This window comes from Ranitomeya imitator, chromosome 6 (assembly GCF_032444005.1).
Source record: "Ranitomeya imitator isolate aRanImi1 chromosome 6, aRanImi1.pri, whole genome shotgun sequence".
Classification (NCBI taxonomy): Eukaryota; Metazoa; Chordata; class Amphibia; order Anura; family Dendrobatidae; genus Ranitomeya; species Ranitomeya imitator.
The window spans coordinates 414,197,764-414,211,511 of NC_091287.1; the positions used below are offsets into that span (position 1 = coordinate 414,197,764).

The 13,748-nt window shown below is 39.9% G+C and overlaps 1 protein-coding gene across 1 annotated transcript in view; it reads left to right on the forward strand.

The window, feature by feature from the left end:
- The window catches only part of MEP1B (meprin A subunit beta), a 115,681-nt gene that overhangs the window by 41,786 nt on the left and 60,147 nt on the right, over nucleotides 1-13,748 (forward strand). Inside the window, exons 8-11 of the mRNA XM_069731258.1 lie at nucleotides 2,212-2,430; nucleotides 5,500-5,652; nucleotides 7,759-7,974; nucleotides 12,599-13,039. Coding sequence (XP_069587359.1) covers nucleotides 2,212-2,430; nucleotides 5,500-5,652; nucleotides 7,759-7,974; nucleotides 12,599-13,039 — 1,029 coding nt within the window. The remainder of the gene's footprint in view (nucleotides 1-2,211; nucleotides 2,431-5,499; nucleotides 5,653-7,758; nucleotides 7,975-12,598; nucleotides 13,040-13,748) is intronic.

A 13,748-nucleotide genomic window follows, 5' to 3' on the forward strand; every position in this document is an offset into this window, starting at 1 on the left:
TAATACAGTAAATTGCAAAGCCATTCCTCAGATACAGAAAACTACAAGTACAGTTTATGATATTTGCTCCCCATCTTCTTTCCTAAGTCATATTGACAGACTTCCAAGAAAAATAGATATAAGCTGCTGAATGCTAAATAGCTCAAATGGTTCTTCAGTTCAAGGACCCTGTCTACAGAATGCTAAATCTCTACTTATTAGATTAATGTGAGTTTGACCGCATGTGTCATGGCTCTGTTGACTGATATCCCAGGGCTAGGGACTCCTTAGCAATCCCTAAAGCTAGGGGTGCCCTAGTTATCCCTGCTTTCTGAATTATTTCTAATGGTAAAGATGCCAGGTTCACATACCTTTCTGAGCTCCTAGATCAGCCATAAACTGTCCCCTCCCTTGTGGATAAGTACACAACCCAGACTTACAAGGGAATACGTATGAGGATAACTGAAAATATCAATCATACAAATATGCACTCACAAACAGAGAGGAACACCGGCAAGTAAAGGAAAGGAAAAAAACTAATTGGAGAGGATGAGGAATTCATACAGACAAAACATCAAGCAACAGTCTTTAGAACAACACTGCAAACGCCTCCTCCTTAACCAGGGCAGTATTAATCTAACACTGGCAATTCTGATTGCCAGAGGTGAGTATATAATAGCAAAGGGGAGTAGCCAACACTGAACAGCTGAGACTATCAAAGCTGGAAGAATTCAGCAGCTCTCAAGCTAAACAGTTTAACCCTCGCACTGCTAACAGAAACCTGCACCATTTAATATGATGGTGAAGTGTTTCTAAACCGTAGAGGAGCACATGAAATTAGACATTGTGGTTTTCTGGCCATGTTCTGTCTGGTAAACCCGTGGCAGCATGTCTCATATTTGACAACAGGAATGAAAGATCAAAAGTCTTTTGTTATTTTCTTTGGGCTGGGCTGATCTCGTTGCTATGCACAAAACTTCTTCTCATCCCCCCTTAAAGTAGACTCGAGGACCATAATGATAATCACAGACATGTGTAAATGAGCCACAGTGCTGTGATCAGTCATTGACCAGCATACGACCCCCAAGATCAGCAAGTGTGGCACATCCTACCTCTACAGTTTCTATATATCATTTGATCCTTGTGTTGTTATTTATACAATCCTAGCTATTATTATCATTATTTTTAGAGCGCCATTGATTCCATGCTGTTGTACATGAGAAGGGTTGCATACAAAATACAAATATAAATTACAGTAAACAAACTAACAATAACAGACTGGTACAGAGGGGAAATAACCCTGCCCTTGTGAGCTTACAGTCTACTGGATAATGGGGCAGGAGATAGTAGGTTTGGGGCGGCTGCAGTGGTGGTGATGTGGCAGTGGATTATTGCAGGCTGTAGTGAGGTGGGCAGGGTGTTATTGCAGGCTGTAGTGAGGTGGGCAGGGTGTTATTGCAGGCTGTAGTGAGGTGGCAGAGGCATTATTGCAGGATGTAAGCTTTCTTGAAGAGATGTGTTTTCAAGTTCCATCTGAAAGTTCCAAACTGGCAGATAATCGGACCTGTTGGGGCACAGAATTCCAGAGTATGGGGTATGTGCGGGAGAAGTCTTGCAGGTGTTTGGGTGAGAAATGTAGAGGAGGGAAGAAAGTCTTGATATGAGCGAAAGTTATGTGTTGGAAGATGATGGGAGATTAATTCGGAGATATATGGAGGAGACAGATTCTGGTCTTTGTAGTCAATGTTAAGAGTTTGAACTGGATATGTTGGGGAACTGGGAGCCAAAGATGTTACCTGTTCAAGGCCTCCAACAATTGCACTAACCAGGGTGCAGCGGACCCAAGTTAAGATAGCAAATACACAGGTGCAATAATACCGATAATGCAGTCACCCTACAATCAGGAATTGGCCGCTTGGTGCACCTGTGCAAAGAAATAGTCTGTATGTGGCGTGTTCACACAGCAATGCAAAGTATATGGCTCAAAGCCTATTAATGACGCCATATAGTGGGCTTACCATAATGCATCCTGTGTGAACAGAGGCCACAGTGTACAGAGCCATCTAAGGCCCAGCCGCACCCTGGAAAAAATATAAATATACACTGTGGCCTCTGTTCACACATATCAATAATACCCTTCTACATTTTCAATACTTTGGAATGTTTAATTCTTTACTTTCGTGGTAAACTATTGCAACATTTATCAAATGACCATTGGTTTCATTTCCACAGAATCAGCGAGCAATTTCAATAAATATGATGACTCGCGCTCCAGTAACTTAAATGTCCCATATGACTACACATCAGTCATGCACTATGGTAAGACCGCCTTCCAGATCGGCACAGACCCAACCATTGTAACTCGCATAGATGCTTTCAGTGATGTGATCGGACAAAGAATGGATTTCAGTGACTCCGATTTGGAAAAGCTTAATCGGCTGTACAACTGCTGTAAGTGTACCCATGTTTAGTTTTCATTCAATGTAAAATTTTACTTTACATCTATTTAGGTAATAGTATTAACGAGTATCACAATATTCAGCACTGACCTGTGAATATTCATTGTGCTCTTTTATTAAGTTGATAATGCGATGAATTCTTGTCACCTGTAATCATAATAAAATGAGTAAAGCTCCTTCCAAGTCGGAAATATAAACATAAGTATGTCACAACAAGTGACTTTTGTCCTAGCATTTATGATCAGTGAGATATATGCTGTTACTAATCACCAACAAGGAGATCAGCTAAACAAAGTAATAGAAATATCCTGGCTAACTATGTTCCCTATCAGCATTTGCAAAAAAAAAAATCCTCTGCAAAAAAGCATGTAATGTTACTGCAAATGAAAAGAAATCTGCCATGTAAAAAAAAAAAACAATTAACCTGCCTGAAGATATCAGGTTCATCTGCAGGCTAATAGTGTTCTGAAACTGCCTGGAACCGCACGGAAAGCCCCGCTGCCAGGAGGAAATTAACTTTATTCAGCCTGGGAGGCTGGGGCTTTTAGTCATAGAGGTGGTGCTGTAACCGCACATCTGGAACTGACTGACAGCCAGTCCTAGTCCTGAATAGGTAAAATGGCTCACATAGCTTGTCCGTTTACAGGATTTTCCACATGTTGGGTGAGTGGTTAACTGTAGTCAGAAGGAAGGATTTAACATGCTTTAGCCCTAAAAATCAAAACTGGCATTTTGCATTCCATTAGCAAAGGGTGTGCAAGAGTAAGATGTGCCAAATTAATTAATTAAGAGGCGCAATAGTGCTCATGAATTTGGTACCTTTTTTAACTGCCGTGTGCCAGAGTCAGAATGTACTTGTGTAAGGGATAACAGTACATTTCTGACATTGATTATGCCATGTTTATGCTTGACTACACCCTTATCTATTAAGCACCATTGACTTTCAAAAAGTTGGTGCTCTGGCTGTCACTAGTATAAAAATAATTGTCCACCTACAAGTTTCAAACAGTTATACACCAGATTTCTAGAGAAAACTGATGAATCAGAATAAATAACGGGGGAAGACTGCTGCAGCCTGTTGTCTTACAGCCAGACACAGTCTTGTAGAAGTTGTTCTGGCTCCCTTGTAAAGAGGAATAAAGCTGTTTTTATAGTGCTACTTATTCCAGGTAGGTACTCCATAAGCTAAAGGCATTGCTATATCACTTAGGATAACTAGCCCAACCAGAAACTTCTCCAAAATGAGAAGACCTTAATCTGCAATAGAATATCAATTTGTTTGTATTTTTGGTTGCAAAATGAAACAACCTAGGATAAAAAAGGACTCAACCAAGAGGAGAAATGATTTATGAAGTTATTTTTCAAGTTTTTTCATATAAAGTGGTGTGAAAAAGTGTTTTGTCCCTTCCTGGTTTCTTATTCTTTTGCAGGTTTGTCACACTTAAATGTTCCAGATCACCAAACAAATTGAAATATTAGACAAAAAAAACAAGGTATCTTAAGGGGAAAAAAATCCAAACCTACAGGGCCCTGTGTGAAAAAAAATGATCGCCCCTAAACCTAATAACTGGTTAGGCCACCCTTAGCAGTAACAAGTTTGCAATAACTGGCAATGTGTCTTTACAAAGCTTTGGAAGAATTTTGTCCCACTCACCTTTGCAGAATTGATGTAATTCAGCCACATAGGAAGATTTCCAAGCATGGACCCCCTTTTAAAGGTCTTGCCACATCATCTCAATCTGCTTAAGGTCACAAATTTGACTAGGTCACTCCAAAGTCTTAATTTTGTTTTGCTTAAGCCACTTAGAGGTGGATTTGCTGGAGTATTTTGGATCATTGTCCTGATGCATAAACCATATGCGCTTCAGCATGAGGTCAGACCTTCAGGATTTTTTTTGTAGACAGCCGAATTTGTGGTACCATTTGCCACAACAAGTCTTCCAGGTCCTGGAGCAGGAAACCAGCCCCAGACCATCACTACCATATTTTACTGTTGGTATGATGTTCATTTTCTGAAATGCCGTTTTACTTCTACACCAGATGTAATGGGACATACACCTTCCAAAATGTTCAACTTTTGTCTTGTCAGTCCATAGAGTATTCTTGGGGATCATCAAGATGTTTTCTTACAAAACTGAGAGGAGCCTTTATGTTCTTATTGCTCAGCAGTGGTTTTTGTCTTGGAACTCTGCCCTGCAGGCCATTTTTGCCCAGTTGCTTTCTTATCGTGGAGTCATGAACATTGACCTTAACGAACACAAGTGAGGCCTGCAGTTCTTTGGATGTGGTTGTGGGGTCTTTTATGACCTCTGTGATGAGTCGCCGCTATGCTCTTGGGTAATTTTGTTCGGCTGGCCACTTCTGGGAAGTTTCACCACTGTTTCATGTTTTTTTGCCATTTGTGGATAATGGCTCTCACTGTGGTTCACTGGAGTCCAAAAGCTTTAGAAATGGCTTTATGACCTTTTCCAGACTGATAGATCTCAATTACTTTTTCATTTGTTCCAGTATTTGTTTGGATCGTGGCATAATGTCTAGCTTCTGTGGAAATTTTGGTCTACCACAGTTTGTCAGGTAGGTCCTATTTAAGTGATTTCTTGATTGAGAATAGGTGTGGCAGTATTCAGGCCTGGGTGTAGCTAAAAAAAATTAACTCAACTTCCCAAAGATGTGTTAAACCACAGTTAATTTATGTCTTAAGGGAGGGAAGGGGCAATAACTTTTTACACAGGGCCCTGTAGGATTGAATTTCTTTTTCTCTTAATAATAAAGACCTTCATTTAAAAACTGCATTTTCTGTTATCTTTGTCTAATATTTAAATTTGTTTGCTAATCTGAAACATTTAAGTGTGATGAACATGCAAAAGAATAGGAAATCAGGAAGGGGCAAACACTTTCACACCACTGTATCTTGTGCTCACTGAAATAACAACTTCTAAATCATAATTACACCTGTGTGCTAAACAATTTATTTACTGTGTGGGTAATCATATGCTCACATCCTCTGCCTGATATGACTGGGCGCTGCCTTTATTACACCTTTCCTCTGTTTCCTCTTTAGCTACATTCATCACTTTCTTGGACACATGTGATTTTGAGTACAATAACATCTGTGGAATGATCCAAGGTACAGAAGATAATGGTGATTGGCAGCACGTTCGTCAGATGCCTAATGGACCGAGCACTGATCATACTAACCTGGGGGATTGCAGAGGTAGGCAGCTTCTTATCTCCTATAACTATTTATTACTGCAATATTTTACTTTATGGCTCACTTTGTGATATGAACTCAATACTGCTGCTATAAGTGCATAAATTACACAATACACGTATGACACAAGTGTCATAAGACCAGTCAGTGGGTCAAATATTGCCAATAGGTTTATCTGCACATAAAAATATATCTAGGCTGAGAGGAGTGGGAAGGGGGGACAGTTGGAGCCGATCATGCTGGAAGAATGTTGAGGATTGTTGCAGTCAGATTTCAGCCTATGTAAAAGAAATGCTGAGTAGTTTCCGGCACAACCATCCAGGTATAACATAACATTTTCTTTATTGAACACAGGTTAAAATGTTTAAAAAGAGAAACCTCGAAGCCTGAAGCGTTTCTTGTGTACTAAGAAGCCCTTAATCATCAATATATATCGAGAGCTACCAAATTATAGATATGCCACCAATGTATTATACCAAGCAGGAAGAAAGATGATGAATGCATTGCTAAAGTGCATTTATGGGACTAATCACCAATTATATTACACCAGTTTGCTGAGTACCTGGATCAGATTAGATTAGTTTAGTAAGTGATACAACATATACCAAGACAGAACACAAAACTGGAGTCACCTATGTTTAGTTATTTTGTCATCCTTGAGTATACAGGAATCTTATTAGCGCCCTGTTGTGGTGGTTGCAGGCAGCCAGAATGATATCCACTAACTCTAGGTCTATGGAGAGGATATGGAACATTTTAGAAAAATGATCTCACAGCATAGATTGTTTGACCTAAAAGTATAGTAATAGTATTGAAATTAAAAAAAAGTTTCACCAGGAATCAAAAACATAGCTGATATCAACCAGAAACAGTGTAACACCTGTCCTTAGCTTTTGAGTAGAATTGCATTTCAGTTTTCATCTTAATTTTTGGAAGAAAGCAGCTACTTACCTATTTATTATTATTATACGTTACTTATATAGCGCCATCATATTCCGCAGTGCTTTACAGACATTATAATCTCTGTCCCTATTGGGACAATCTAAATTTCTTATCAGTATGTCTTTGGCCAGGGCCGCAACAATAACGGTCACAGAGGTCTCGACTGCGACCCTGCCAGTGGGTTGGGGGGCCTGACGATGCTAGCGAAAACTTCAACTAAATTTGCGTCTGAGGAAGCACATCCAGTTGAAGTGTGCTGTGGTGCAGAGACCCATTGGGTCCGTACACTGCAGTACACGCTGCTGGCCAATCAGAGGCCAGCAGCTGACATCCGCATGCATGTCACTGGGGGCACACGGCAATGATGTCATGGCTCCCATCGCTTGTATGCTGAAGTCACCTGCTGGCTTCAGAAGAGTATGCCACACGGAGGGAAGGTGAGTATAATCTTTTTTTTTCTATGCATTAAAAATCATCAGCAGAATGAGGGACATGTACCAGGATGGGGGATAGACTGTGGGGAAAATAAGTATTTGATACACTGCTGATTTTGCAAGTTTTTCCACCTATAAAGAATGGAGAGGTCTGTAATTTTTGTCATAGGTATACTGTACTTCAACTGTGAGAGTCAGAATCTAAAGAAAAAAAATCCAGAAAATCACATTGTATGGTTTTTGCATAATTTATTTGGATTTTTTTGTTGCCTTAAATAAGTATTTAAACACCTACCAACCATAAAAATGAGCACTAAATAAAAAGTCCAATATCTCTGGAACCAAATGGTAGATTTTTTTTTTTTAAAGAATACTTTGGACAGCAGCAGGAAAAAAAAGGGGGAAAACAGTGGTCATTTTTAGCCTGGTAACAGATCTTTTTTTAGTGGGTAAAGGCACTGGTGGACACATACAAAAGAGGGCCCCTGTTCAAGAACAATATATGGGCCCTTGCAGTCTAGTAGCTAATCGTAATGCAATTCCTCCTGCACTGGAGGTGAAAATATGCCCCATACCACTTGGGCCCGCAGATTGTACCAATGATATGCCAGTCTCTGGGTTAAGGATCACATGGGAGCTTTGGATAAAAGATGCTTTTTCCCCTATTTTATTCTGTTCAAATAATAAATGTAATGCATTAATTTTTTCATTCTTTTCATTGTTTTTGCTACAGATGTTGGTTATTTTATGCATTTTGATACAAGAACATTGACCAATGGGGAAAAAGCATTGCTGAAAAGTAGACTTTTTTACCCCAAACGAGATTTTCAGTGCTTGGAATTCTTTTATTATCACAATGGGCATGAAAGTGACCAACTCAATGTCTTGATCCGGGAGTATACAGAAGCCTCACCAAATGGCACATTGAAATTCATCACCACTGTCAAAGGTTAGTGCCTTGAAAAACTGCTTTTCCACTTGTGTTAAAAAAAAAACTACCGTAATTACAAGATTTGTAAGGACATAAAAATGATATTGATAAAGAAAACAGATGAAACTGATAAAATCTGAACCATGTGGTAACCCAAATTTCGGTTTTAGAGCTAGGAATACTATAACTAATATATAGCCTCGATTTAAGCAACTGTATATCTGCTATTGACCATCATTATAACAAATGACATATATCATGCAAGTTTTATTTTGGGTTTCCCTTGTATTAGAAACTGTATCCAACTGCGCAATTGTGGGGTGTCAATGAGTTGCTATGGTAGGCAGGGGTCTACTCAAGTCTCAGTGCTCAGTAGCATCATGAGAAAGTCTAAAGAAATCAGCCAAAATATAAGGAAGAGAATTGTGGACTTGCACAAGTCTGGCTCATCCTTGGGTACAATTTCAAAATACCTGAGGGTGCCTCGTTCATCTGTATAAACAATTATATGCAAGTACAAACAAGATGGGATTGTCCCGCCATCATACCGCTCAGGAAGGTGTCGGGTTCTGTGTCCCAGAGATGAATGTGTTTTGGTCTGACATGTGCAAATCAACCCAAGTACAAAAGCAAAAGACCTTGCCTAGATGATGGCGAAAGCTGGATAGATTGTGTCAATTTCCAGAGTGAAATGAGTATTTGGCTCCAAAGAAACATAAAAAACAGATTAATGTTTGCAAATGAACACGGGAACCAAGACCTTAAGTTTTGGAGTCATGTCCTGTGGTCTGATGAAACTAAAATTGAACTTTTTGTGCATAATGACCATCATTAAGTTTGGAGAAAAAAGGGAGAAGCTTGGAAGCCTAAGAACACCATCCAAGCTGTGAAACACGGGGGTGACAGCATCATGTTGTGGGGTTGTTTGACTGAAGGAGAGACTGGTGTACTTCACAAAATAGATGGCATCATGAGAAAAGAAGATTATGTAGCAATACTGAAGGAATATGTCAAGACATCAGCCAGGAAGTTAAAGCTTGGGTGGAAATTGATCTTCAAAATGGACAATAACCCGCAGCATACTGTCAAAATGGTGACAAAGTGGCTTAAGGATAACAAAGTCAATGTTTTGAAGTGGCCATCACAAAGCCCTGATCTCAATCCTATTGAAAATTTACGGGCAAAGCTGAAAAGGCTGGTGCGAGCAAGGCGACCTACAGACCTGGATCAGGTACACCAGTTTTGTCAGAAGCTTGTGGAAGGATATCCAAAACGTTTTACCCAAGTCATTCAGTTTAAGGGCAATGGTTCCAAATACTAATGAAATGTATGTAAACTTTTGACTTTGCAGTAAGTAATGAAAATGCCTTAAAACATTATCTCTCCTTCATTATTCTGGCATTTGGCAAATATTAATAATTATGGTAATCCTAACTGACCTAAAACAGGAAAGATTCATTGTGATTTCATGTCAGATATTGAGAAAAACATGTATATGTGTCTTTTTATATAGTGTAAGTAAACTTCTGGTTTCAACTGTATATGTCCGTCATGAGTACATACCACTTTGTGCTCCTCTAATCGATATATATACATCATGCTGATCACATCCAACAACTTCTTATAACTTCTAGGATCAATAGTGACAGCGGCAATTCAGGAGTTTGAGGGAGAGCGCTCTTTCTGTCACCCTATTAATACCCGGGAAGTGCAATCTCAGTGTGAAAATGGGTTTTTATGGCATCTGAGGCCTAACAATGGCCACCGGGTCTCCCATGTACCTCAGTTTTCAGATCCCACTAGAAATAGGGACTGATGGGCTATGTGTGGTCTGATAGTCTTTCTTAGGGCTCGCTTCCACTCATGATGTAATCGGGCAAGTGCAATTCGATAAAAAATGTGATTGCACTTGGCCAAATGTTAACCTATAGGACAGCTCACAACTACAATTATTTTCTCATGCCGATTCGACATGTGAAAACAATCATAGCATGCTGCGATAGCATCCATGAATTGGATCACTTGCATCCATATAAGTCTGTGGGTGCCTGTGAAATTAGTTTATGGGAGGGGGGATACTTTTCAAGATTCAGCGTGCTGATCTGGCATCAGTCGAACATCCCTTCGGCAGATATTAGCTACTCACAAATGGCACCCTTACAAAATCCAGCTGCTGCAGCATCTCAACAAGGATGACCCAGATCGGCGTGCTGATTATGCAGAATGGCCAAAACTAATATTGCAACAGGACCCTCAGTTTACACAGAACATTATGCTCAGTGATGAGGCAAACTTTTTGGGTGGGCCATTTATATGGATACACCTAAATAACATGGGAATGGTGACAGTTTTCTTGCATAGGGTGTCTTGCATTGAAATCTGCTGCAATGACCCAGGTACTGCATTCACCACACATCAACACAATTTATATCCACTCCTCATGTGTTAACCTCTGAGACATGTCAATGCTGTAAACAAAGAGAGACTTGTAACTAACTCATGAAAGAATAAAGTTGCGTTAAAACCAAGCACACCATTGTTTTTCTTGTGAAATTCTCAATAAGTTTGATGTGTCACATGACCCTCTTCCCATTGGAAAAAATAAAGTTGGATCCAAAATGTCAGACTTCAAAATGGCCACCATGGTCACCACCCATCTTGAAAAGTTTTCCCCCTCCCATATACTAATGTGCCACAAACAGGAAGTTGATATCACCAACCATTCCCATTTTGTATCCATATACAGTACATGGACCACCCTGTAGAATGTGTCAAGAGGTTTATAGTGAAAGAGACCCTGATATCAGTGATGAGACACTTATAGAGATGAGTGAACCCAAACTTAAAAGTTCGTACCGAACAGTTCGTGCCTGGTTGCTAAACGCTGAATACTGACTTCTCTCGGAAGTCCGGTGCAAAGTTTGGAGTTCCGAGGGAAGTGAGAGAGAGTTTTTTCCAGCTCCAAAGTTCGGGTCCCCATACATTTCAATGGGGTTCGGTTAGATGTTCAAATTCGAGTAAAGTACTGTTATGCGAACAGAACTTTAAGTTAACGTTCAGGTCAGGTACCAGAATCCGAAGTTCACTCATCACTAGTCACTTACTGGGCTGCTTGCTGTAGTTTTGATAAAATCACTGTTTTATCAGCAGTAGATTATCACTAACTATTTAACATGCTCGTCCATATTCATGAGTTCTGAATAATCTCACACCCATCACTAATTGTCAGCTTTCTGCCTATGCACACAGAAAGCTGCCAATCAGTGGTGTGCGTGGAAACAGAATCAGCATTCAGAGAATTGGAGATCTGCAGCAGAAAAAAACAGTGATTTTATCAAAATTGCAGCAAGAAGCCCAGTAAGTAATACATTATTTGAATTAGGATCTCTGCCATACATCATGCTGCTCTCAGACGTGGTAGTAAAATCCTGTTGGTAGATTCCCTTTAAAGTGTATGGGTCCACAGTACTATGTACCGCAGTTCTTATAAATCTTATTACTTTTTGGATAAGGATATCTCTACAATATGGCACTTAATGGAACATGGGACATTTTTTCTTTTGGTTGTTTTGTATCATTATGAAATTGGCACCATTTGAATGTACAGTATTTCTCCATAGACTTCTATGGTCAGCATGTTAGGTGCACAGGGTGGTAGTCATGGGCGAGAAGCTGCTGTGTTCCCACACCCTGGAACCCTACAAATGTATGGTGTCCCGATTCCCATGTGCTATGATTTTGGTTGCAGGCCTCTGCCTTCTCTGGTTCTTCGGGTTCACAACCCACCGCACACACATTAGGGGACATCCAATTTGTTTTATAATAAAGAACTTTACTTAACGGTCCATTTTCATCCTAATGAGACACACAGTATTGGGTACAAACTTTTCCGTTTTCAAAGTCCATAACGCAGCATGTTCTGATGTCCGCTGTTCCCTTGCCTTGAGCCTGGTCAGGCATCTCTAGCCCCTGGGATACTCCTTCTGGCTCTGCAGCTGCTATGAGTCCCGTCCTAACTCCCGTATGCAATTCCCCATTTGACTTCTTTTCCTAAGAAGATATTTAGGCATGCTTCACAGTGCCTCAGTAAGACCATAGGCCCCACACGTTCCAGGAATGTCGCTCCAAGTTTTATGGCTGACGTTCTCTTCCTGCTGAACAGCCCGTGCTCCTTGTGCTCCCCGGCTTCAACTGCTGCTATCTCTCCATCTAAACTCTCACTTTCCCTCTGACTGCCTCTAATTAGGAATTGCCCCACTGGTTAACTGCCACTGCCTCTCCCATAATGGAGCAGCTCAAAAAAACATTAACTGTTTATTAACTTGTACCTATATAACTTCCTAATTCTATAGAGCCCACCACTGCACTTTCCCATTGCTTATGTATACCTGAGGCTCTATCTATTCCTGTGTCCTATACTTAACCCTATGTATTATACATTAGGAACATGATACATTATCTGCTTAGTGCCTTTAAGGTTGTATGTACAATATAACCACATAACGTTATGTTCCGAGGGAGAGGCGTATGACCGTCCCTATCACACCCTTACAAGCACATAACCGGCATGGAGTCACCGGATGGATGTCTTCAGAATGACAATTATTGAGGCAATTGTTTTGTGATTATTTTTTCTTTTTAGGTCAACCAGCGGAATACTGGCAGTTATACCACGTCTCTATATCCACCAAAAACAAGTTCCGAGTAGTTTTTGAAGGAGTAAAAGGCATTGGAGCCTCTGCTGGTGGAATTTCAGTTGATGACATCAATTTTTCAGAGGCCAAGTGTCCACATCATATCTGGCACATCCGCAACTTTACCAACCAGCTAAGCAATCTATCCCAGGAGATTTATAGCCCACCGTACTATTCTAAGGATGGTTATGCTTTTCAAGTACAACTTTCAGCCAATGCTGACAACCTAGAGATATATTTCCATCTCATCTCTGGAGAGAATGACAACAAACTACAATGGCCGTGTTCTCTCAGACAAGCGACAATGACTCTCATGGATCAAAATCCAGATATTCGAAAGCGCATGTCAAATCTGCGGAGCATTACAACAGATCCCAACCGCCTGACAGGTGAGTAGAATACATGATTTATCATCGGAAGTCTTATCAAAAATTAAACTTGTAATTGTCCACTACTATTACTAGTACAAGTACAAGGGCTAAGTACTTGTAAAATATAATGACACCTAGAAATATAAAGAACAAATAACGATAAAATAACACTGATTCTTTTGTTATGATGACATATCAAATTATTAATGTGAATAAAAGACTATTTGTAATATATAGAAAGTTTCATGGTATGAAATAACAGACTGAGTAATCTTAACCTTACAATCCTCCATTGTTCTCATGCTGATGACTCCTGGGTCTCCTACCCGTCTCCGTATCTTGACCTCCTGCGATGATGTTTCAACACAGCAATCACATGTGTGTGTTGAACCGTTGTAGTGCAGGCCGGTATCCAGAGACTTGTGGGGAATCTTTAAGTATAGCATTCATTTGTTATTTTATACCATTATAAGCTTTAGGTAACAAAAAATTTGGAACTGTACAACCCTTTTCAAGGAAGTGGCATATTATTTCAAGCCGATGTATCAACAGATTTCACAATACAAGCAGCAAACATTATTGAGTAGATCTCTTAGACCTGACAAGGCTGGTGTGTTTACTTTTAAAATTCATGTCAGAATGGGTACAAAATTCTGGTGTTAGGAAGAAAAATATTTAGAATTGAGAGTCCTCAGTGGTTGATACCTTTTAATGGCTAACTGAAATG